At 42.2% G+C, this 26,280-nt stretch overlaps 2 protein-coding genes across 4 annotated transcripts; both read left to right on the forward strand.

The window, feature by feature from the left end:
• Positions 1–2,386: 2,386 nt before the first annotated feature.
• On the forward strand, positions 2,387–10,657 carry mcm4 (minichromosome maintenance complex component 4). Its single transcript, XM_076097804.1, has 17 exons — positions 2,387–2,426; positions 3,543–3,620; positions 3,750–3,908; positions 4,026–4,189; positions 4,285–4,386; positions 4,482–4,577; positions 5,398–5,493; positions 5,779–5,917; positions 6,080–6,300; positions 6,449–6,569; positions 7,186–7,445; positions 8,377–8,742; positions 8,830–8,957; positions 9,059–9,266; positions 9,391–9,619; positions 9,896–10,029; positions 10,164–10,657. The coding sequence occupies exons 2-17, from the start codon at positions 3,557–3,559 to the stop codon at positions 10,257–10,259; spliced, it is 2,583 nt and encodes an 860-aa protein (XP_075953919.1). The 5' UTR covers positions 2,387–2,426; positions 3,543–3,556; the 3' UTR covers positions 10,260–10,657.
• A 1,409-nt stretch (positions 10,658–12,066) lies between these two features.
• On the forward strand, positions 12,067–17,012 carry ube2v2 (ubiquitin-conjugating enzyme E2 variant 2). Of its 3 annotated transcripts, none has more exons than XM_076097805.1 (4): positions 12,067–12,215; positions 15,621–15,769; positions 15,877–16,002; positions 16,146–17,012. In XM_076097805.1, exons 1-4 carry the CDS (start codon positions 12,200–12,202, stop codon positions 16,290–16,292), a joined length of 438 nt encoding a protein of 145 aa, XP_075953920.1. In that variant the 5' UTR covers positions 12,067–12,199; the 3' UTR covers positions 16,293–17,012. The 3 variants fall into 3 exon arrangements, with proteins under 3 accessions (XP_075953920.1, XP_075953921.1, XP_075953922.1); XM_076097806.1 differs by having other exon boundaries at positions 15,877–15,912; XM_076097807.1 differs by lacking the exon at positions 12,067–12,215 and adding an exon at positions 12,302–12,322.
• Positions 17,013–26,280: the final 9,268 nt, after the last annotated feature.

Here is a 26,280-nt window from a genome sequence, read left to right on the forward strand (position 1 = left end):
CTTGACACTTCTCTGAAGCGTCGTACTTTCGCGCAGTGTTTTTGTATCGTTGCCCCGTCGACGTCACACGTACCGCCCTCTCACGAGCCAGTCAAGGCAAAAAGGAGGGCACGTGGTGTCCGTTGACTTCCCATTTGAGGAGCGAGGGGCGTGTTGCTCGTGCCACCCACTTTTTACTACGATAGCATGAATGGTTCACAGTTGTTTACATACTGAGGGTTTGGGATTTTAATTGGTCTCCAGAACTATAAATGATTCAAAGTATTCAGACCATTTACTGAAGTAAAGGTAGTAAAAACACTCCTTTACTAGTATTTAAGATGTTAAAGTACAGAGTATTATCAGAAAGGTGTACTTAAAGTATCCAAACTAAAATGACTCATAATGCAGGATGAGTTAGTGTTTTACTGAATTGTTATTACTGAAGCATGAACATATAAGCGATACTTTAATGTTGTCGCAGGTCGAAGCTCATCATTACTACTTTATGTAGTAATATTTTATAAACACATGTTTTGTTTTTAAAAGCTTATTATGAAAAGTACAATATGTCCATCTGAAATGCAGTGGAGTATAAGTGTAAAGCATGCTGAGGATTAAAATACTCCAGTAAAGTACCTCACAAATGCACAAAAGTACAATACTTGAGTGCGTGAAGCCTGCGCTGCACCACTGGTCTGATAAAGTGATCAAACACTTTTATATTACTTTATTTCTTATTAACCTTTTTGAGGTTCCTCATGTTGTGTATCTGTGACTTGGGATACAGTTTAATTTGCCCAAAAGTCTCTCACAAAATTGGTCGAATATACAAAATTGAATGTGATAAACGTGATGCGGTGAAGGGAAAACAAGCAGAAAATGATTGTTTAGTTGAGAAAATAATTGACAGCTTAATCAATGATAATAAAAATAGATCAAATAAAAAAACAAGTCACAACACATGCAGGGGATTTGACTGCTGTTGTTTGTCGCTCTCATTTACATAGCGAAAGCAAATTTACAGAAGGATACAAAAAACCGGACAAACACCTAAACAAAGATTACAAGCTCAACAAATAAGAAAACCTATAAAAATATACATGTTTACCTTGTAATTACAAGTATTATTAATGTTATTAAAGTCATTACACTTCATTATTATACAATGACATTTCATACCAAGTAGATACATACATACATACATACATACTTATATTAGTATAACATACATACATACATACTTATATTAGTATAACATACATACATACATACTTATATACATGCACATACTTATACTGACATACTGACATACATACACATACATACTAACATACATACACACATGCTGACGTACTTACATATTTAAATACATACTTACATACATACACACATACATACTGACATGCTTAAATACACACGTACATACTGACATGCTTAGAGACTGACTCATGTTGACAGAACACATTTAGGGGACATGATGAATGGAGCGGGGTGGTTCGTACCACCTTGAGGGACGCATGTAATGAAACTTCTCGGAAACGCTCCTGTGTTCCCCCCCTCAGGAAGTGTGCTGTACTTTTCCTCTGTCAGTAGCTTTAGAAATGGAAACTGCGCCACCTGTTGGTCAATGAACGCTCCTGCAGGATAAAGTCATATTTGAACGAGTACAAATAGCAAAAGAAATGCATCATTAAAATGCATCATTATAATGAACGATAATAAGATTCATTTTAAGTTGATATGTCTTCAGTTCAGACTGCTGATATTGTGACAAAAACGAGGATTTGATCCACTTACTCTTTAAAATATTCACGCTCTGAATAGACCGGATATATGTCTCTCTTAATTTCCGTTTACAATTAGTTTCCTCGTAGAAAAGTAATTTAAATATCTCTATGTTTTGGTTAAAATGATACGCACTATGTTGCGATAAGTAACCCGTAATACATTATTTGTCCTTAATTTTACATTAAGTATAAACGCTTATTTTTTATTTATTTATTCTCAGTTTTATTTGTATTTTTTAGGCACTGGTTTGCCACTGTTTAATTGTTTTACATTATTTTATTGTTAACTTTTTCAATAAAGAATAGGTGGAAAAGAATACGCTTTATTATTGGACCAAACCAAATCAAGTTCAGGGTATAAAATAGCATAATGTCACGCGCACGAAACGCTGATCGTTTTCTAAATATGATATAAAAACATTCATGTTGTTTCAGCTTTCTTTCAAAAGATTTATGTTATTGATCAAGACATTTCAGTGTGTTTAATTAAAGTCGCAACGACTTAAACTAATCAGGAACCCCCCTCTGCAGTGGAGGAATCGACCGGAAAGAAAACGTGGATCCTGGCTTGCTATTGGTCCAAAGTTCCCCGCGAAAAACACGTCACTCGCAGTTTCGCGCCAGATCTGCAGCTCTAGGACGTACACACAAGAAGAGGTAAGAAAATACGTATTTTGATGGACTTATTTCTTATGAATCTACTGGACGTGTTGTTTGGATCAAACTGTCTGTGTTTGTTTGATTGTGCATCGACTGACGAGCTCACCTTTAAGAGTCAAATCAGTTCAAACAGAGAAGTACGTTCCAGCTCATTGTCTCCTCTGCAGCCACATGTCAAATGGTGGAAACGTTATTGTCAACTTTTACAAAGCTTCCAATAGAAGTTGCAAAAGCACAAAGTAATTCAACAATAACGTTACACATAAAGATACAGCAGCATATGGTGCTCAAGTATATAAAAAAATGTAAATAACGTTGAGCTATTATTAAGTATTAGGAGTTAACTTATTGTTGCATAAACATGTGAAGAAAGGCAGTATATAACTTTGACAGTTAGCTTAGTGATAGTAGATAACTGTTTAATTAGACTTGTATGTAGTTTAACTGTAGCTTTAAATCATATTTCAAGTTAATTTTATGTTTTGTCTGTAAAGTGTAAAGTAAAATAGTGGAGTAAATTATGACAACGGAAACATTAAACCACACTATTAGCCAATGCAAAGCCTACAATCTACAAATAAATGAGAAAACGAGTATTAAGAATGAAACACCACAGTATTGAGGACTTATACCAGAAAGTATCAAACGTATCTGATCTTGGTCTCACTTCGAGGATTGTATCCAGCAGGTACTGTGGCATGAAAGTGGAACAATAAAGGGACAAACAAAATCTCCATAAAGCTCTTTTTATCTACTGTCCAATCAGAGGCTCAGCAGACTAATCTAAACAAAACAATAACCAAGTAAACAAAACGACAGGGATGGCAGGAAAACCTCTATAAAATGATCAAATAGTTTTATACAAACTCAGGAGATCAGTCGGCCTTGTGAAATGTTGAGGCTGCACAAACCTGACTCATTAAAAAGTGAATGTATTGTCCTCTGTGGTCTGCAACAGAAAACAAACAACAGCCCGACTTTCATAAGTCAGTCTGCAGGTTGTTGAAATCCATCCACAAGATGTTCTGCTGGAAACACTACCAGAGAACCTGCAGTTTATGTAAATACTTAAAAAAAATAAAAATAAGTGACTTGAATCCATTTGATCTTCAGATATTCCAGCAACAATGTCTTCCCCAACATCGACTCCTGGTGGCCGCAAACGAGGAAGGAACACCAACCCATCCACCCGTGAGTTCACGTGTCCTCGATCAAACGAGACCCTCAGCAGTCATGAGCTCCACTGAGGAGACCACATGCTTGCAGGTCGGGTGTGTTTGTCTGTGTGTGGTGCTCATAACTTGTCTTGTGTGTCCTCAGCCAGCAGCGAGGGCCCCACCTCGCCCCCCTCTCAGCGGCGCAGAGGCCAGGACTCGTCCGCCCTGGACCTGATGCCGATGCCCACCTCCCCGGCAACCGACATGCTCAGTCCAGCGGCACCTCAGGACAATTCTCTGTTCTCCAGCCCCCGGCCCTCAGGTGACCACACACAGCTTATTCGTGGTTTTAGCTTTATCCAATGGCAACGCAGGGATGTTTTAATCTTCTTTGTTGTGGCACACTTGAGTGTTAACTCCAGTGTCTCTTTTCTAACAGTCCCACCCAACGAGGTGGACATGAGCTCCCCTCTGATGTACGGGACCCCCAGCTCCAGGGTGGAAGGGACCCCTCGCAGTGGAGTGCGCGGCACCCCAGCCAGACAGCGTCCCGATCTGGGGTCAGTCAGGAAGGCTCCACAAGTCGATCTTCAGTCTGAGCCGGTCAGTGGAGGAGCCGAGAGGATTTGATTGTGTACTTTTAATAAGGAAGACGAGCTTGAAACCACAGTAGTTAACGCTTCTTCTTCTTTTTGCAGCCGAGTGCTGACGGTGCCGTAGCCAGCGAGTCAAACGCAGGTCAGCGACTGGTGATCTGGGGGACTGATGTCAATGTTGGGACCTGCAAGGAGAAGTTTCAGGTATGAAGTCTTACATCTCAGCCCTCATAAGATGTTCCCCGTTCTTGGTACAGAGAAGTTAATTGTCTGCGTGCTTTGCATCCCTTTGCTCTCAGAGGTTCCTGCAGAGGTTCATTGACCTAACCTCCACTGAAGATGAGAACGCCGGTTTGGACCTGAACGAGCCTTTGTACATGCAGAAGCTGGAAGAGGTAGCGTTCTTTTTTGTATCTGTTTATCGTGCTCTCTTGCTCAGTTTGGTGGTACAGTTTGGACCGATCTATTCTTTGGTTTAAATCAGACTAGATGTTTTTTATATTGTCTTTGTTAGTAGCTTGTGTACAGCAAAGTGCCTTTTTTCCCCAGCTGGGAGCACTTCAGAGGCAGAGAGTTTTTTTTAGCTGAGGGCCCTGGTTGCGCTGATACGGAATATCAGCAGAAGTTAAAAAAAAAATGTCGGCACAAAGTAGAGTACTTGTTCTGGATGAAGCACATAGGGGGAGAGGACGGACCTGCTGGTCTATGGGCGAGGACCATTGTGTTATTCCGGTTCAGGTCAGCTTTATTATCCCACACGGGGAAATGCGTTTGATCCACCGCTCCAGCCATGAGGACACCATAAAGTCCACAGTCCAAAATAACAAACAATATAACATGCACAATAGGACCATAACATACTCATAATAAGACACATTTGCTACCACGTCTTCGTGGAAGGCTTTTTGTCCCGCCACTCCTGCACTGTGATTGGACGGCTCAGTAAAAAGTGACAGTGAGGAGTGCAGCGTTTTTACCCAAAGAAAAAAACAGCAAAAGTGCAGCACTCAGCGCAGAATAGATGCTACATGCCTCGTCACGCTGCTGGTGTTTCCCATTGGAAATCATTAAAACATTTACTGGCCTCTGGATAAAACACTTTGATGCCCACAGACCCTTATATAATAAATGAGAAAAGGATGATTGAGTCTGAACTTCACAGGAATTGTCAGATCTAGGTCTTAAATATTAATATTTCTCTCTTTTCTCCCACAGATCAGTGTCGTTGGTGATCCAGTGCTGAATGTGAATTGTCTGCATGTGAAGTCCTTTGATGCAGAACTGTACAGGCAGCTCATCTGCTACCCACAGGTACTGCCCTGTAGTTTTAGAATTACATTATTACCTCATGTGCATTACAAAGACACTTACAAAATGAAGCGATTCATGAATCTTCATGCTGGTCTTCGGCCGGGTATATTACGCCGTCTCACAATACAAAAATGAGAGATTTCATGAATAAGCTACAAAGTCCTGAGTGCAGTGTGAACAGACTATTGTTGTATTTTATCTACAGTATGTTGTAAGCATCTTTGTTTAAATTACACTTTATTTCTAGCTGATGCTGATGAGTAAGTGATTTTCTTCCGTTTGCAGGAAGTCATCCCGACCTTCGACATGGCAGTCAACGAGCTTTTCTTCGAGCGTTTCCCAGACTCCATCCTGGAGTTCCAGATCCAAGTCCGCCCCTACAACGCCCTGAGAACCAGAAACATGAGGAGCCTGAACCCAGAAGGTGTGTGGATTCATTAACCCAGCCCATGTCAAGTGAAATCACACTTTTATTAGGACTAGCGATATTTCCTACCATATTTCGTGTGGGATTTTCGTGAATAGTGTTCATTGCTAAAGCGTCTGTCTGCCTTATGCGCCGTCCCCCCCCCCCCCCTTCCCACAGACATCGATCAGCTGATCACCATCGGCGGCATGGTGATCCGCACCTCACAGCTCATCCCCGAGATGCAGGAGGCGTTCTTCCAGTGCCAGGTGTGCGCCTTCAGCACCCGCGTGGAGGTGGATCGCGGGCGCATCGCTGAGCCGGCGGTGTGCCGCCACTGCAACACCACCCACAGCCTGGCGCTCGTTCACAATCGCTCGGTCTTTTCAGACAAACAGATGGTGAGGGTTCAGCAGGGTTGATGATGGGGGGCCAGATTGCTTACAGTCGGCGATGACACCTAATCTCAGAATATGTCGAGTGGTAATTAATGAGGTGTGGCTGTCGAGGTCATGACATCTGTTCATTTATCGATCTCGTTTTTTCCAGATTAAAATTCAGGAGTCCCCTGAAGACATGCCGGCCGGTCAGACGCCTCACACAACTATCGTGTACGGTCATAATGACCTGGTGGACAAGGTGCAGCCAGGAGACCGCATAAACATCACCGGTAAGATACTGCTAGGGCTGCAGCTAATGGCTGGTTTTATTAGAAATACATTTTCTTTTTCTTTTGTTTGCTCAATAAAATGCCACAAAATTGACCAACATTTTCCAGAGCTGAAATTGATGTCATCAGACTGCTGTCACGTCCAACCAACTGCCCAAAGCCCAGAAATATTCAGTGTTCGGTGATTTTAAAAAAACAACAAAAAACAAATAAGAAGCTGAAACTAAAGAATATTTCCCATTTTTTGCTTAAAAGGTGACTTAAAGCGATGGATTATGTAATTAGAACAGTTGCATATTAACTTTCTGGCTACAGAACTGTTGCTTAAGCTCTAATACTTCATAAAATGATGACACATTTTAAAAAGCGAGGCGTATTCTGGCAGATGACAGCCATCCTCTTTTCAGCCAGTTTAGTCCCTTATTCCAAGTGCCATCAATATTCCTAACTCATCAAAGTAGCTGTAGATCTGAGCCACAGACATGAACGGTTTTAATAAACAAAGATTTATGGCATTATAATGTTAAACACTCGCATCTAACCCTAAGACGACATCTTCATAGCTCTCATTTTGTCAGTCCTGGACTCCCTAACAGCTTCCCATTTGTCCCTGCAGGTGTCTACAGAGCTGTCCCCATGCGAGCGAACCCCCGTATGAGCAACGTGAAGTCCGTGTACAAGACTCACATCGACGCCATCCACTTCCGCAAGACGGACGAGAAGCGCCTGCACGGTTTGGACGAGGACGCCGAACAGAAACTCTTCACCGAAGACCGAGTGCAGACCCTGAAGGAGCTGGCAGCCAAGCCAGACGTCTACGAACGCCTCTCCTCCGCCCTCGCACCGAGCATCTACGAGCACGAGGACATCAAAAAGGTGTGTGAATATGAGTGTTAACCTGTACGAGCACCCTGCTGGAAGAGTAATCGGTACACAAACTCTCACTTTGATTTGCCAATAACACTCCGGTTGTTGCATCTAATTCCCGACATGGAATTTAAGGAGAGCCAACAGAAATCTGAGACGGTTAATAACATTTTTCGCTCCATTAATGCAGTTTCAGGGCTCTGATGATCTCTCACCGGGACACTCGATGTTAGAGAAACCAGTCTAAGCTTCTATTTAATGTCACTGGAGTCATCGATCATCACTAATATTATAAGTCACAGCTGTGTGTTTCCTGCTGTGACAAGTCAAATTATAGTGGACACCCAAATTAAGATGAGATAAAGGTGTTAACGTAAGTATAACGATGCATCGGAGCGTCTGCACTCTTCACAGACTCAAATACCATCATTTTAATGCTCACAGAGAAGGATTTATGTTATATTTATTTTATGAGTTTAAAACCTTTTTTATGTTGTCTTTGTTCTGAAATCACTTGTTTCCCCCGAGACAAAGTCTGGAAAAGGCAGCAAAAAAAAAAAAAAGCTAAAGAATTACCTCATGTCTTCATCGTTTTGGTGATGATTGCGTGACGTCAGCAGTTTCTACCAAAACTGCTGACGTCATGCAATCGACAAGAAAACATTTCTACCTGTTCACCTGTGAGAATATCCACAAGTCAGAAAGAGGAAATAGGATCAGCTTAAATACGCAAATATGATGAGATAAAACTAAGAAGATAGTGAGAGAAGCCTTTGAGTCGTGAATGTTATTTGTTCCACGAAGAATTTTCCTGCTTTGACGAGTCAGACAAGTCTGTTAAAAGTGTTCTGCAGCCTTGCGTTAATGTAAAGATGGTTGATCCCAGGTTATTGAATTATCCGTCTAAACAGTAACACGATTAGACTTTTTTTTGTTCCAGGGCATTCTGCTGCAGCTGTTTGGCGGCACCCGCAAGGACTTCAGTCAGACCGGCCGAGGAAACTTCCGCGCGGACGTGAACATCCTGCTCTGCGGAGACCCCGGCACCAGCAAGTCCCAGCTGCTGCAGTACGTCTTCCACCTGGTGCCCCGGGGCCAGTACACGTCGGGGAAGGGCTCCAGCGCCGTGGGCCTCACCGCCTACGTGACGAAGGACCCGGAGACCAGGCAGCTGGTCCTGCAGACCGGCGCTCTGGTGCTGAGCGACAACGGCATCTGCTGCATCGACGAGTTCGACAAGATGAGCGACAGCACGCGGTCGGTGCTGCACGAGGTCATGGAGCAGCAGACCCTCTCCATTGCTAAGGTGTGTTTGACACTTTTTAAATGATGAAATGTTTTACGTTGCAAAGGGACAGTTCTCACTACTTCTTTCTCTATTGTCTGTCTGCAGGCTGGAATTATTTGCCAGCTGAACGCTCGGACGTCTGTGTTGGCCGCCGCCAACCCCATCGAGTCTCAGTGGAACCCCAAAAAAACCACGATCGAGAACATTCAGCTGCCTCACACACTACTGTCCAGGTGATTACCGCCAGTCGGCAATATCGCACTTAAACACCCGATAGAAAATATAGTTGTTTCCATGGTTTATTTTCTCACGCTGCATTACGGCGCTCCGTCAGATTCGACCTCATCTTCCTGATGCTGGATCCCCAGGACGAGGCGTACGACCGCAGGCTGGCCCACCACCTGGTGTCGCTGTACTACCAGAGCGAGGAGCAGATCGAGGAAGAGTTCCTCGACATGGCCGTGTTGAGGGACTACATCGCGTACGCACGGACGTACATCCAGCCAAGGCTGAGTGAGGAGGCCAGCCAGGCTCTCATCGAGGTTTGTTTATCTACCTTTTTAATGTTGAATATACGCCGAACAACATTGGTCTTAAAGTGCTGACAGTCGAGTCCTATTATTAGACATCAGCCCTCAACTGACCCGTATGCATGTTGGTCCTCAGGCCTATGTCGACATGAGGAAGATCGGCAGTGGCCGCGGGATGGTGTCCGCCTACCCCCGACAGCTGGAGTCCCTGATCCGCCTGGCGGAGGCCCACTCCAAGGTGCGCTTCTCCGAGAAGGTGGAGACCATCGACGTGGAGGAGGCCAAGCGGCTGCACAGAGAGGCCCTCAAACAGTCGGCCACGGACCCCAGAACAGGATTCGTTGACATCTCTATTATCACGACGGGTACGCAGAACAGTGAATATCAACTGCTTGTTGTGGATGCATTTACAGCTACGGAGGCAATGTGTGACATGAGTGGGTTAGAATTAATAGTCAAAATGTTGCTGTTGTTATATAGTGATGTCACCGTGGGTCTTCGGGATATTTTTACTATTTTCTGACATTTTATAGAGCAGCTGCATAATCAAAAATATAAACTGTAGATAAATCGAGACTGACAATATTTCCTTGCAGCCCAACAGACTTTTTTTTGCGAAGTGTATTAATTTGCGTCTCCAGGTATGAGCGCCACCGCGCGCAAGCGCAGGGAGGAGATCGCCCAAGTCCTGAAGAAACTGATCCAGACCAAAGGAAAGACCCCCGCCATGAAATACCAGCTGCTGCTTGACGATCTCAGAGGACAGTCTGAAACTGTAAATATCTTCTTTTTTTAATTTATATTTTATAGATGAGCTGTGAGAACATTGTGCTCCTTGGTTGAAGAACAGCAGAGTTCTTTCATTTCTATATGTATTGATAACTTCCCTCTTTGTCACTTTGTTTCCAGGCGATCACTAAGGAGCTGTTTGACGAGGCGCTCCGAGCCCTCGCTGACGAGGATTACTTGACGGTTACTGGAAAGACCATCCGTCTCCTCGCCTGAGGCACACCCTGCAATTATGTACAGTCCCTTCATTCTTAAATCCTAGCTTTTCCTTGTGCTGTAAAAAGTATTTTGTGTGATTGAACCACCATATGTTTTGCGGGTGTATTAGATGTTTGAATATCCTGCAGTTTAGAGACGTCTGCATTCAAACTTTGGTGTCCTGATGTGGGGGAAAAAGAGAGAAACACAAATAATAGAGCTAATATTTAAATGTGCTTGTATTCCATTTGTTTACCTATTTTCAAGTAATGTTCTTGATGTTTTGTGTTCTGGTAAAAAAAAGCTCTTTAGTTCCAACTTGTACATTGTGATGACTCTGGGTTAAGTCACTTATTTCCACAAAAATTAATTGTCCCTGTAGCATTGAGAAATAAAATGTTGCTCACTGAAAATGCTTTGAAAGTTTTTTTTTTTTTTTTTTTTTTTTCTTCCAGTTGTGGTGAGTTGGAATAAATTCCAGTGTTTTAATTGTTATATTTTATCCTGAGTACATTTTATAAGTTGACATCAAATTTATCTGCACTCTGCATCATAAAAACACGACATTATATTGTACACAAGGTTGTTCCAGCTCTTCTCTGAAGCTACAGACGCTTAATATTCAGTTTGTTTTTATCAAATTGAATTGTAATAGAAGTGTTTTGATTTTATACACATTGCCTCGGAATTCAGATGGCATGTTGATGGTATATTTGGAAATTTTGGGTTCTGCACAAGAACTTGATGTTCGAGGGTTGCAACAACATGAGTTTGTACGGAACAAACCAGTGGGGTCGAAGTCATTTATCGTCTACTAAAAAGCCTTGATAAACCTTCTCGGCTCCTCTGGAAGCCTCTCTGCCTCTGGGGGCCTCCGTCTTTCATGTTTGTTTGTTCAAACCCACAAAACTTTCAAGAGATTCAAGTGGAAAAGTTTCTATTCTGTATACCAGCAGTTGGTTTAATTTGAACACTATGTTCAACCACGTCCATGCGTCATTCTTATCTGTGACCAAGCAAATTCCTCAAGCAGCGCATAACTTTGTGTTGCGACTTGTCTAACCGGAAGGTACTTCTTCCTGTTATGTTAGCTAACTAATTGGACAGCAAGCTAGTTCTGAATTTAGTTTCCTTGTTGCTACTAACTAATTCATTTGACAACGAATTGGGTCAAACTATTGGCTGAAACACGTTGGTCTGCCAGTGTTTGTTGTGGCTTTTTTTCTCTTGTCCATGTTCCATAGAAGTAGGGGAAGATGTCTGAAAACCAAACAACGTATTTTGCTTTGTGGTTGTGATTTAGCTTTTATGCTAAGCTATATATTTAACACTAAGCTAGCCAATACTATCTCTGGCTAATGTGATGCTAACTGTAATTAGCAGCAGTTATCCAACAAGAGTGGCTTATTAAAGTTTGGGCTAATATATTCTAATTTAATTACCTTTTTAAACTAGGGATTAATAGGCCTAAAGTTAATTTTTACATTTCTTCCGGTTATGTATGTTGGAAATCCAGTTTCCTTGTTACTGCTAGTGTTTATTATTTTTTACAACACCTTTAGTCAAACTATTGTTTAAGATATATTCGTTTGTTTTCATTGGATTTGTTGACCAACCATTATTGGAAGCGTTTAAACCGTCAGACTGAAATGTCCATCTCATGGAATAGTGCGGCCATTAAAAAAGACAGACCGATGAAGTGATGTAAAAACCTGATGGTGATGTGTCAAAAAATACAGCCAGGTAAACTTTATGGTACATTAAGTTGCTTCAAGATGCCAGTTATATAAGTACTGTCCTTCATACTAACGCTGCCATTGACCAGTAAAACTGTTCAAACCAGTTTGAGTGAACGCAGCAGCTCTTGCAGTGCAGCGATCAGCCACTGAGATATCAACGGTCCGGTTTTACGGCTGTGACGTCGCAGTTCTGTGTGCTTCTGGACTCGGCTGAAGAAGATGGCGGCCTCCTCAGGTTTGTGTGCCTTCAAAACTAGACATATATAAAGCGACACACAAAGTGTGGGCGAACCCACTTGGCCGCGATGTCATCTTGGCCACCAAACGTGGCAACTTGCTAAGGTTGATCAAAATTGCTCTCAATGGTCGTTTATTCGTTAATATCTCCCAACGCTCTTCACGGGAGCCGTCTATCTCCCGGAGTAACTGTGTTGGCTAACCTAGCTTACACGAGCTAGTAGCTTGCTCCGTGAGTTAGCTAAAAATAGCTCAAGGTGTTAGAAATAAGCGTATATTTTGCAAGTATTTGCCTTCTGTGTCTCAAAGGAAACTCCTATAGATTGTAAAGTGCGTTATAAAAGTTGAATACGGGTGTGTAAATAGCCGTTAATATTAAGGGTTGTAAACAACCGCGGATTGTGCTAGTTTAGCTAACCTAACTACTAGAATATTCCAGTACCGCGAGGCAGCGAGAGTCGATCTTGTTGTGTCCGGGTTCGCTACTAATTTGATCAGAATAAACGTAACGTTACTATTCATTTTTTGTGTTGATTATCCAGGCGTATTGTGTATCTTAATAGTCATTAGGCTGCAAAAAAAAAAATCAAGTGACACGTGTGTTTTTTTATACCTTCTCTGTGACACACCTTACATTGCAACACCATCACGGTAACGTTATCATTGAAATGAAGGGTCGGGTCCGGCTCCTTCTATGATCAATACTTCACTTTCTAACATTATTTAACAAGATTGCTACTGTGAGACTCTAGGAATAGATGCAGGAAGTAACTCTGTCGTTGTTGGGTGGGGAGTATAGAAACGCAGCAGTAGTTGGCACACGTCGTTTCAGCAAGTAGTCGGAGCCCATGCTTTCGTTAAGGGCTAAGCAGGAAGCGTGGTTGTCAAACGTACAAAACAAAAGTCTTTGAGAATTACAGAAAAAGAAAATGATGATAATTTAAAAACAATGTTCGACGTAGTTTCTTTGGTGTCAATTTAGCTACACACCACGGGGATACAATTACAAACTGGATAAACGGGAAGTAACTTCATAACTGAAACTGCAAGTTTGCAAGACCTGCTGATTAATTTTTAAGTTATTAGTGACATAAATATACCTAAAATATCATTTTCTACGTGGCACAAATCTGCTCACGTCATCCGTCTTTAATCAGGATTAAATCTTATGATCCAAACAACTAATTATAGTTCTTGAATGAGTGGCCATTTATATTTTAGAGTAACTTAAATCATGGATTTGACCTACACCTTAATGCATTTAGTCAGTCAGTAATCTAATATACCTGATGTAGCCCAAAATGTGTGCCTCTTGTGTATTAATAGTGTAATAGAATGTAAAAATGCTAATTTGTTCCCAACGCAATTAGACAAATGTTTGAGGAAAATATACAATTGGGAAAAATCAAATCGCACTAAAAATATACGAGAGACACAAACTGAGGCTGGGCATACTGATTTATTATTAATATTCTCAAAATGTGCGGATATACTTTACTTTATACCAATATAGACGTGGATTTGTTGTATTTCCTTTTGTCTTATATCACGGTAAACCAATTCATCTTAAGGTTTCGGACAAAACGCCTTCTAATGAAGTTATTTTGTTCTTGTTTTACCTTGTTATAGGCCAAACAATTATTCAATTAAATGAGAAAATAATCGTCAGGCTAATTGATTTGTTGATGGATAGTTGTGAGTTACTTATTAGCTGACATACGCTGATACCAGTGATGCTGTGGTGCATTACGATTCCCCGCTAACATTGGTCTCTTTACCAGTGTTTTAGTGTCGATAAAGGACTGAAATCTAAATCAACTTCTCGTGAGCAAATACCTTTTAAGGAAATGTTCGAGCCACTTAAGAGTCAATCCTTCATTGTGGCCACCGCACACCAGATGTGAATTATTGATTTTAAAAAGTGGTGTGAAGGTTTACTATGATAAATGTCTGAGATCAGAGGAGGTGAAATGAACCGTTTGATGACGGAAGGGAATATTTGAGTGTTTTCACCGTGTCCTCTGCCTCAGTCAGAGGCCTTTTTAAAGAAATAATTTGTCTTCAAGTTCATGATTATGAAAAGTAGCAGTTAGTTACCTTAAATGCTGTCCCCTCAACCTCCACCAATCCTCCAGTCATGAACCGTAAGTGGTTCATCATTTACACCCCCCCCCCCCCCCCCCCCCCCTCCCTCCCTCCCTCCCTCCTGTCAGGCTGTGTGTTACATGCCAACATCTGAGTCGTCCTCTGAGGACATTTCCCCACTAACTGAACGCTTTGACTAGTTTTGAATGATTTTATTATCAAGTCAGCTGTTACAACTCTTGGTCATAAGATGACTGGATGTTACTCTGAAACATTCATGAACAATCAGCAGCAAATGCCCGCGTGCTCCGGATCTCATGACTGTTTACAAACTGCAGATTTTTATTACGCTTCGATGTTCAGCAGCATCAGATATCTTTCATAGATATCTTGTGAACGAGGTATCACATTACATGCAGCTCCACAGCAGGTAGACCAGGATGCTGGGTGCAACATGTGCGTAGCGTACGGCATCATTTGATATCGAGTCATCTCTCGTATCAACCAGTCACATGTTTATCAATCTCACTCATTTTAATGCATTACTTTTCTATGATTTAGAAAGATGAATGTGTGTCTGCATCAGTTGGAGCGCCAACAGTTACTAAACACTTTATCACAGTTCTATTTCAGAGGGAAACTATTTTAGGACTCAAGTAACACTTGTTTACAATTAGGTCTGGAACTAATGATCATTATCCTCATTGATTAATCTATCAATATATATATATATATTTTTAAATAAATTAGATTCTAAATGTAGGTGAATCGTAAAAAAAAACGTGCCTGTCCTAACTTCTCAATCTGTCACAATTTCATTTAAACATCATTTTGTCTGAATCGCAAAGATGTTTATCCTAAACTACAAAGATGTGACGAAGAAGAAAGGCGGAAAGTCTCACATCTGACGAGCAGTAACCAGAGAATATTTGACATGTTTCCTTTATAGTTGAATGGAAGAATTAACCGATTGTAAAAGTAGTTGCGGATTCTAGCAATCAACTAATCGTTTCAGCTCTATTCACTAAATTGATTAATCTGCAAAGTATTTTGTCAATAAGTTAAACTTTTGGTCTATTAAATGTAATAAAATAGTAAAAAAAAAAAAGTGACATTTTAAAAGTCCACTTTTGCTCACTATGTTTTTAATAGTTTTTGGGACAGAGTAATAAGCTACAGTAAACCAGGTTGTAGCTACACAGATGGTACTGATTGGTGGGTCAATTCATTGTTGGTTTTTGGTCTTTTAATGGAATTAGTTAACGGTAGAAAAAAAGAGACGTATACATTCAATTTGGTTCTTTTTTTGTTATTTTAGGAGTTAAAGTTCCACGCAATTTCCGCTTGTTGGAGGAGCTTGAAGAAGGGCAGAAGGGCGACGGTGATGGCACCGTCAGCTGGGGCCTGGAGAACGACGACGACATGACTCTCACGTGGTGGACGGGCATGATCATTGGACCAGCAAGAGTAAGAGCCGACTCAGCATGTGGACTCATTCCAATGCAGATACTGTCAACTGTTATTGATTCTGTTACTGATACCTACACGTCTTCTGTCTTCTTTCTGTTTCCCAGACCAATTATGAGAACAGAATATACAGTCTGAGAGTGGTATGTGGATCTAGATACCCGGAGGTGTCCCCGACTGTTAAATTTGTAACAAAACTAAGCATGAATGGGGTAGATAATTCCAACGGGGTGGTAAGTGTCTTCACAAATCTGACATGGTTGTATACGAGTGTTGCTCTGTGTCTTATCATTCATTGAACTCGCACATTGTTTTCTCGTTGCCGGCTGGTCCCAATGACTGATTTGTTGTTTTTTGCTTTTGTCTCGTCTCACAGGTGGATTCAAGTAGCGTACCAGTTTTAGCAAAATGGCAGCATTCTTATAGCATTAAAATTATTCTTCAAGAGCTAAGGCGTCTGATGATGTCCAAAGAAAATATGAAGCTTCCACAACCACCAGAAGGACAAAGCTACAGCACTTAATCGCAAATGGATTGTTTGACCCTCTGTCTTAAACCTTTACTCTTAGAAATATCGTGTAAAACCATCAAGAGGCTCACTTCACACATCAACAATATCGTCTGCAAGACCAAGATTGGACTTTCTTATTACATAGCTCATTGAAAGGGAAAATGTCCCCGCAGTTAAGCACCAAGTAGTTAAAAGACTTCAAGACCAAAGTTATCCGCCTTTAAAAGAAAACTTACTTTGACAATGACTTTTATGTTCGACGTGTTCCGTTGCTTGAAGAGGGAAGCATGACGCCACGCAGAGGATGAACCAGAGTCCCAATAGTTTTAAGTTCCAGCGACTGATCACTGAAGTAAACAGCGAGATGTGTGTGTGAAGGCATGTTGTGTAACTAAAACCTAGTCCAAGAGAAGCCACACTTTTCAGTTTGTTAGTCAAAGTTATTAGCAGGTTCATTCAAATATCATGCAGATTGCTAAATATTGAACTGTGGCTGTAGTCTCAAAGTAGTGTCACAAGATAAGAAAGATACTTATATATGCATATATATGTATGTATATATATGTATTTGACCCAATGTTTCTGTTCTGCAGCTCTTTGACATGTAACAGACGTTGAAGCCTGTTCTGTTCTGAAACTCTTGCATTTAACTTCCAGTGAAAATGGCAGGTGTATGAACTTGTGATTTTCTGATATTAAAATCACTGTCTGCAAAAAAAACAACCAAATCAATCACAAGCGTGACGTTTTATTTGACTCCCCAGCTGCACCAGCACTCACCAGTTTACCCACAAGAGGGCCTCAGCTGACCAGTAGACTTCTGTCTGCAGCGTCATGCATTCATGCGTTATTGTGAGTTCGCCAAGTAATGGAAACCCTGTAGTCATTAGAAAAACATAATCAAAATACCATTTATTATACACTACAGTTCTCATTTGGTGAGCTATTTATCAAATAGACGAACCTGTTTCTTTATGATTGATAGTCCATCCAAACCGTGTCATGATATCACCTCATTCTTCTTCTGTTGGTCCGTAAACGTATTTTCCAGTAGATATCCAGCTCTGAAAAACAAGGGTGCTGCTCCCTCTGTGACCTTTTCGTTGCTTTTCAGCGGTTTGATTATTCACAAAGTTTAATTAAGCAAATGGGCATTTAAAGGGAATTCACTGCAGATGGCCTAATCTTCTGTCTTTAGTATACGCTCAGTTTGTTTATCTGTTTAGAATTATTGTGCATTGCTAAACATTAAGTTGGTGAAGCATCTTTGAATTGAAATTTTTAAACCCTATTGACCAGGAAAATTAAGCAGGACCACGGTCTTTGTTCCAGTAATGGTCTGGGAGAGTAGTCGGTCTGTGAGAGAGGGTTAATGGTGTATTTTAGGGGATTTCTGGTAATTTCCATTCCATTATCCACTGGCACAGACCTTATTTTGAAAGGATTAGTATTTGATGGTCCAGTCGCAAAACACTGATGTACCATCAGTCAAATAATTCCACTGACATTTCATTTTCTTCTGAATACCTTTTCATGAATGGTTGTTGTATTTTGACAGCCGCTGGGCCCTTTTAATGTAAGTGAAGCACAGCCCAGTGTGTCTGAGTGAGCCGTCTAAACATGATGAACCGTGGTGGCTTCCACGTGAGGCCTGAGTGACTTCCTGCTCATATATCTCTCTGGCTGCAGCAGAGCCTGACTCCAGGCAGCTTGTCTTGTCTCGAGGCTGAAATGGGCAAACGTCTGTCGCACTTGTCACTGCGTTCTGGTGAGAGCTGTCCGTTGTTGATGATTCAAAAAAATGCCCCCTGAAAACAAAACTAGACTTTTACCGGGGTCATGTAATTTATATTTAATCTCAGAACCGCTGATTTGCATAAAGATGAATAGAACCGCAAAGGCGTCTTGTCTCAGAGTGCTTTACTTAAGATGAATAAGAATTACACATTTGCATGAGAAACAAGCAACATAAACAGAAAGAAAACACGCCTGTGTTGTGAATTTGTGCAGCATTTGCATATCAAAAGTTACTCATTTGAACTATTTCTATTTCCAAGCCCACATTTGCATAGGGTGAACTTTGATGTGTGGCTGCACCGGTCTACGCTTCGCTGCCTCTCATGTCCGACCGGCTCAGAGCTCTGGCCCCTAGAGGGCGCTCCACACTCATGCATGTCCTCGGCAGGGCTTCTGTGAAGGAGCTTCTGTTTAGAGGACATGTCGGCCCCAGTGATGCTTCCGGGCTCCATTTGTGCACGCTGTCATTATTCCTTAGAAAGTGACGTGTTTTGCAGTTTGCTGCAGGGAACAACATCCCGGCTGTTCGGAGGCTACTGTTCCAAAAGGCTCTTAGCTGGTGTCCCCGAGTGTCCTTATGGGGCTGCTGAGGCTGTGCACGTTTGCTGGATAACCGAGGCAGCGTTCTGTACTGTGCTAGCCATTAATCCCTTCGTGCAAGCAAGATGTCTTATTTCAGTTTGTGTGCATGTGCGTGGGTGTGAGATGAGCCGGCGCTCGCTGCGGAGGATGACCTCACTCTTCCTCAGTCTGAGCGAGATGAGATTTGACTTTCTGGATGTGACAGTTAGTATATGGGCCTAACTTGCATCAGCTATACTCTGCTTTGCTTGCTTGTTGTTTTTGTCACCCCCCCCCTCTCCCTCTCCCTCCCAATCCTCTCGGAAGTCATGAATATGAAATCAGAAGTGGCTTATGTTGCAGCCAGTTCACTCAGCAGCACAGTCATCCCCGAATATGAAAGACACAGCCCCAGGTTACACAGGCTTATTCCTTTATTCACCATATGTATTTCCAGAGCAGACTTCTCTGAACCTTTTTCTCATGGTGACTAGTCATTTTCTTCTTCTTCTTCTTCATTCTTCTTCTTCTTCTTCTTCTTCTTCTTCTTCTTCTTCTTCTGAGAATCTCATTTAAATGGAAGTAGGAAATCCTTCCTTGACTATTTAACCTCCAGCCCCATCAGACTGATTTGAATTTCAAACATGCACCTGCACAAAAGCACTAGCTGAAGCTATTACACTTGTACCACCCGGGTTATTTTGGTCTCTTTATAAGGTGCCATCCGGGTGAACATAAGGAGTTATATTGCTTTGGGTTGGAAGGGGATGAAGGCAGCAAGCCGGAGAGAGCTGTTCAGTGATCTAAGATGGGAAGGAATGTGGTGAGGAGGACATACGTCTCGTCTGCTGGCAGACTGCTGGAACCAGACTGCTGGAACCAGACCTCTACTCCCAGAGCGCTCACCTTTTGCCCCAACGGGCCAAAAGGTCGCGTCTTGCGTCTGTTGATACTGTAAAAAGCTTTGTCTTCTTTATGGCCGCTGAAGGGAGAATGTGTCTGTCTCTCTTAGAAACCACATGTGTTACCATTCTTTAAAGCCTTGTCATAACTTACATTTGGAGTTCTACGGAGAGGAGAGCTTATATAGTCAGCGGCGTCTGATTATATGATAAAAGGTCTAGTCTAGTTGACGCGAGAGGGAGGACATTAAATCACAGAACTACAAAAATATAAAGGATGACGCAATAAAATACAAGTTTCCATTTTGGAGCTTAATGTAAAGATGGCAAAGATGCAGGAGCTTAGCGGACTAGACACGCGAAGATAAAAAACTACATACATAACTTTGAAGTTTCCCATAAGCCAGGATTTGACATTCCTTTTAAAGTGGTGGTGCTTTCTTATTTAATTTTTTGTAAGTGCAAAGGTCGCGTGCAACAGTGTTGTTCTCAACAAACTCCTGAGGGAAACGTCAACAAACAATCCACGACATTCACATCCAGCTAGTTGCTAACTGTGTCTGTCTGCCGTTTGTGACTGCAGGAAGTACACAGTGGGTTTATCAGAGCTTTTCTAGCTGAAAACAGCGGTTTACTGCAGCTTGAACCCAAACAGTTAAGTTTGAAATATGCTCAAATGTGAACAGCTTTACTGTTAAGTTGGGAGCTGCTTCTCTGTGGTCTCATCACAGTGCGTGACCCCACATTACATTTAGTATTTATAAATATAAAAGTGTTGATTAGTCCCTTAAATCACTAACAAGTACTCAAAGACAGAAAATTGGCCACAAGTCAAATTCAATTTCGATTTTCTGAGCCAAAAAATATGATTGATGTTGTTCACCTTCCCAAGAGTCTTTAGTGCCATTCTGTCTACGCCCAGATTACCCTCTATCTTACATTCTAGATAACTTTACTTTGGTGCAGGACAGTGCTGGTACTCCTTAGTATTTTATTCATGTATTATAAAAAGATAATCAGTAACAATAATACTGTTTACTTCAGCTAATTACCCACACGGACAGTGTTCTTGGGGGAGACTCTGGAAAACGTTGTGTCTGTTTTAAGTGCTGTATTTACAGTGAGATAAATGAACGGCCTCCTCTCTCTCTCGCTGTGAGAAAAGACACGGATTGGAACCACATGTCTGTTGCGCTGCCGGCTCTCTGGGCTATTGACATGCACTTCACAGAAGCATCCACATTCGGATACGCTGCGGCAGCGAGCACTTGAGGTCATTTTTATGCTCACTGATGTTAGACTGCAAGACGAGGAGAATGACAGTCTCGAGTTATAGGGAAGCTTTGATTTGATTCTGCTGTCGCCGTTTGATGTATGGATCACGCTATCGGGGAACATGAATTCAAAAGTCAGCGTGTCGCTTGTAACGGCTCAACCTCGTCTCGGGTCAAAGCGACACAGAACAGGGCTTCTTACAAAATGTTGCAAAAAGCAGGAAGAGAGAGAGGGAAAAAAAAAAAAAAAGCAAATCGTCTGTGTACTCACTGCATTCCAGGTTATTTATACAGAGTGAAAAAACTGTGTAGACTTCATGTCTCTACTTGGTGAGAACTATTAAATTACTGGTGGATGTTTTTAATTACTTCACATAAATGTTGGAACATAACACTTCTCCAGTGTTTGGAGGAGGAGGAGGAGGAGCAGGGGGGGGGGGGGGGGTGCCTATAATGTCTCACATGTTTAGGGAAGCACTGGCTTGCACTTAATCATGGTGGTCCCTGTGTGATTCTGGCGTTGGAAATGTGGCTTTGTGAGAGAAAAGTGAGCATTCCTTCTGCTGGCGCAAGGGAGAGGAAATGGGTAATAAAACCAGGAGTGAAAAAAAAAAGAAAAAGCCTCGGCGGCGTGCTGGAGCCAGTGATTCTGGGATCCACTTAATTGCTCTTAAATGAAAAAGATTTTTGGCTTCCCATTTGCTGTGTTTAAAGAAAAGTCAAGTCAAATCCAACATGTATACCAGCCAAGCGGTGACTTCTCATTCAGCAGTATGAGCACTAATCCCTCTCTTTCAGTGGTGCCATCGGTAATATTATTATTAATATTGAGAAAGCTGCTGTTCGCCATCAGCAAACGCCAGAGGAGGCAGAGATTCTGCTCTTTTGCTCATTTACTGAGGCCAGAGAAGTCTCTTGGGGAAAGAGGGTATCAATACTAGTTTGTTGAATGTTTTATCTCTGTGGTTGTTTTCAGACGTCTTCCTGACAAGTATACGTCCACCAATGGCTGTCTTTGCTTTGACATTTGTAATGGTAATTATTTGTTATTTCACGATATTTTGGACGACTTTGCTGATTTATCAAAGGCAGTTGCAGTAAATGTCCTTATGACGACAGCTAGCCACACGCTTTGGGGGAAGAAGTCTTCAGATTTGACTCAAACAGAAGTATTAGCAGCAAAATGTGCTTAGATTACCAGAAGTGAATGTGTTGTAAAATGATATTGGATAATGCAGTATTCTCTGTTGTAGCTGGTTGAATGTACACTACTTTTTATACTGTTGTGCAGTTTTTGTATAATCTTAAGTAACAACCATAACTGTCAAATACATATAGTGGACTAAAAAGTACAAAAGAAATGGAGTGGAGTGGTACAGTACTTTTTTTTCACCATTTTTTCACCTTATTGCATAATTTCTCCAAGTGCGTGACCTCTTGTTGAATAATACATTCCAGCATGTCCTCTCCGTGTTGCCATCACTGGCCATTTTTGTGTGCGAGTGTGACGGCCGGGTGTGAAGATGCCACTCAGCGAGCCATTAAGGCCTGAAGTGCCACGCTAAACTGTCATGTCGTGTCATCCGCTTCTTTTGTACTCATTAATTGTAGAGAGAAGTGTGTCACATCCTGTCAGGCTGACTGCTGGTGTCCCTCTGGTCACCCCTCGGTGCCCGGTGCCCGCTGATGCTATTGTGGCAGCGATGGCCGCAGAGGACAGGAGAGCCGGGCCCTGCAGGATGTGAGACAATGCTGGGAAGGAAGAGGAGGGAATCCCGGAGCTGTGTGCAGAAGGCCCGGTCAGCCGAGTGTCTCTGAGAGCACTCCCCCGTGACATCTCCCCCCTCTTCCCCCGAGGATAGACTTTGTCATCCTCTCACCTTGTGTGTGTGTGTGTGTGTGTGTGTGTGCGTGCGTGTGTGAGGGGAATGAGGATGAAGGCTCTAGCTTCTTCACAGCTTTTAAGAGGCGATATCTTCATTTGGTTTGCTTCAGTGGAATTCATAGTAGCACTTTATTTGAACCCTTTTAAGAGCATTAATAGGCAGAATATAAACCCATATTGAACTATTTATAACACACATGTAGTTCTAAGGAGATGTAAGGACATTAGATCGGGGGTGGAAGAATACTGCAGTGTAGAAACGTTCCGTTACAAGTAAAATACATACTTGTATTTTGGATTTCTACTAGAACATGTTTTCATGCTTTAATGTTTAGAAACAGTTTATTCTAATGAGCTTGCATGTGACTTGTTAAATCACATGTTTTCTGACCTCGGCAGCCCACAAAATAAATTACTGGGTTGTTTTATTTCACAGTTTGTGGGTTGGGAGGCACTCCAGATACCCAAATGTATGTGCACAAGCACCGAAAAAGTGAGAAAGCGTTCATGTCTTATTAAAGCTACAGTACTGTTAGCCACCAAGCTAGATGTAAATAAGAGTCACATAACTTAACTCAAAGTGTAAATGTTTAAAACGGCTATCAGTATGGAGATAACACTTTTTCCATGTATATTGTAAAATTGTCTTGCAGTGTAAATAGGTTGTGTAGTAATGCAGATGAGTGGTGAAGAGAATCACAGTTGGATGTTGTCAGTATATACCGGACAAAAATAAACTACTAACTAGTTCTAAGATATATAAGAACATTTTGAAGTATTCATCCCTTGATGGATGCATGGAATGAACGAATGAACGAATTAATGCATTTATATTTCATGAGAATCCATCCAATAGTGAAGGTAAGGGTAAAGTCGAGATCACCAAAGTCAGTAGGATTCATCCTCTGGGCACCGTGAATGTCTGTAGAAAATAACAATGCATCCAATATTTGTTGAGATGTTTCAGGCTGGACCAAAGTGGTGGAGCGACCGACTAATTGACTTACGTTGCCATCCCTGAAGTTAAATCTGCTCACAACTACATTCCGTTGTTATAAACCATTCATACATCATTTATACCCCGCTGAATGCCAAACAGGGGTGTGATAATTCACCTGCTGCCAGTTAAAACACCTCAAGAGATGGATTATTATCCAAATGAAAGCCTTTCTGTGAACTCAGTAAGAAAAAACAATGACACGAGATTGTCCTCATGTTTCCACGGGCAGTTTCACCACACGTAACACCGCTTCATCAAACCAGCAGCGGCCATTCCTGCCTGACTGAAAACAGGCCGTTACAGTGGCCGTGCCATTATGGAACGTCTGCGCATGAATCAATGCTGGAGCAGCGATAGACCGCATGGCACGGATGGAGAATTAATGAAGAAGAATCTGCGGGATGCGGTCGCAATTTGCTCCTGCTGAGTAGCTGAAATGCAGTGACACAATAAAAAAAAAAAAGATATAAAATAAATGCAAGACCCGACCTTTTAAGGTTCTGCCTCTGGCCGCTGGAAAACGTGTCTCTCAACCACAAAAGATGATGCAGTGTATTGCACTACAGACAAGCGGGGGAGCAAAATACATGTCCAAATATTTCCATGGCTCCTGTGGCCTTCTGCTTGCATAGTCCTGGCATGAGCTCATCGGCGTGCGGCTAGTTTGTGCTCTCTCAGCACTGTTCTTTCCCAGTCTGTAAGTATCAATGTCGAAGCTAAGTAGGCATTGACAAAGTCCTCTGAGCCCCCTTTCCCACTACCCACCAGACTCTGGCTCCACTTGGTATTGAGGATAAAGGTTTTCATAAATGCAGATTACATCTTTGTGTCACCTAACACTGAAGGAGTGCAGGTCATGTTCTCAGGTTGGACTGAATATCTGGAACACTTACAGTGGTCATTCTCGGCCGGGAGTCTGGACGATAGCGCCATTGATCTTCAGTTGCAATAAGGTATCCATTCTTTGTGGTCTGTAATGTCTTTTTAAGTGAGCTCACTGTATGAAACAGTTATTTCTTAATTCCCCCCTAGCAGTTATTTTTGTAAGCTCTGATCCAAATGGAAAAAAGGCATCAGAAAGCGTCGAGAAGACCCTCCTTTGGGGGATAAGCATTCTATTCAACTGCAGTTCAAATCTCCCAAAGAGTGACTCTTTTGTGGTATTTAACCGACGAATAAATTGACATGAAATGTATTCCCGATAATGCAAACATTGGGAACAGAGGAGCCAGAAATAACTCTCCCAGGCAAGATGTGGAAGAGATTAAGGCTGAACCGACGAAATAAGCAAGTGGAGGCGGGAGGTTGGAAAATGAGATGGGAGGGGAGGGGAGGGGGGGGTGGTAAGAGGAGGTGAGGAGATGGTGTCTGCGGGGGTGAGTGTGAGTATGTGTGTGGTGTGGTGTGGGGGGGGGGGGACTCAGTCCGTCGAGGGTTTGCAGAGTGAGTCGACAGGCGAGAGCTGAGTCTGAGAGGGGGGGTGGCCCTGTGAAAAGGAACTCATAAAAGTCACATTTGTTGGTGATGCATGAGGAAGTGAAGCCAGCTTTTGGCACATGTGTCTGTGGTGCTAAATTAACTGTTAACACAAATAATCAAAGTGCAGGGCCCATTGAGCGCTGGCGCCAGTGAAATGAGGGGGAGAGGCTGGCTCGCTTCTCTCTGAGAAGTTGCCGCAGACTTGCAGCGAGCTCTAGCAGGTGGAGGTCTACCGGGGGGCTTTCACAGGATGGAAGTGCTTACAAAACAGGCCGGCCAGCCCTGTGACAGAGGAAAGCACCGCCGCACTCCTGCTTTCCAGCTATTGTGTGGAAGCGTGCTTCTCTTTTTAGATCTTTCTTTGTAAATCCTGACGACTCAGAGCACTGCCGGCATGGCACCAGCAATTACCTCTTTGACTGGCTGATGGTGATTAAATGCCACTATTGTGACCTTGGGAGTGTTGTGTTTTTTTTTATCCCGGGCTGCACACAGGAGGTCCAAACAACTGGACTTCCGCTCTACAAAACGATGTGGCCACAGATGTGTGCTCTCTGAGCTGAGATTAATCTCCTCACAGCTGATACCGGCCAAGCTTTTATGAGAGTCAACGTCCCTATTGATTTATAAAAGCGAAATAAAATATCCTCTTACTCCTGTTGGAACAAGCTGTAACAGTCTGTTTGGTTGGTGTCAAACAAGATGAGCAGTACTCTTGTGTTTGTACACATAGTTATCGGCTCCACTTAACATTACATTGTTGGTCCCAGCCCTTGTGGCTTGGGATCCGGGAATAGTTAAACATTTTAGAACACACGCTTATTTGCTTTTTTTTGTCATGAGAAGATTGATACTACTCAGGCCAGCAGCCGGTTAGCTTAGCATAGTTCAGCACAATGACTGGAAACAGGTGGAAGCAGCTAACACATTTTAAACAGCAAGTTGTTGTCATTACACTTCGGTTTTTGTGCTGATTATTAAACAAACAATATATAATTGGTGAGCTTAAGAGTTGCTGGTAGACCTATTTTGTTACCTTCAGACGGAGCCAAATTAGCTGTTTCCACCTGTTTCCAGTCTTAATGCTAAGCTAATGTAAATA

This window comes from Anarhichas minor, unplaced genomic scaffold (genome assembly GCF_050575085.1).
Source record: "Anarhichas minor isolate MPS153535 unplaced genomic scaffold, ASM5057508v1 ptg000024l, whole genome shotgun sequence".
Taxonomy (NCBI): domain Eukaryota; kingdom Metazoa; phylum Chordata; class Actinopteri; order Perciformes; family Anarhichadidae; genus Anarhichas; species Anarhichas minor.

Coding starts and splice junctions, on each gene's coding strand:
- mcm4 (XM_076097804.1), top strand. CDS start 3,557: ATGTCTTCCCCAACATCGACTCCTGGTGGCCGCAAACGAGGAAGGAAC. Junction 4,578..5,397: donor ACATGCAGAAGCTGGAAGAG/GTAGCGTTCTTT, acceptor TTTCTCCCACAG/ATCAGTGTCGTTGGTGATCC. Junction 10,030..10,163: donor TCAGAGGACAGTCTGAAACT/GTAAATATCTTC, acceptor CTTTGTTTCCAG/GCGATCACTAAGGAGCTGTT.
- ube2v2 (XM_076097805.1), top strand. Junction 15,770..15,876: donor TGATCATTGGACCAGCAAGA/GTAAGAGCCGAC, acceptor TCTGTTTCCCAG/ACCAATTATGAGAACAGAAT. Junction 16,003..16,145: donor TAGATAATTCCAACGGGGTG/GTAAGTGTCTTC, acceptor CTCGTCTCACAG/GTGGATTCAAGTAGCGTACC.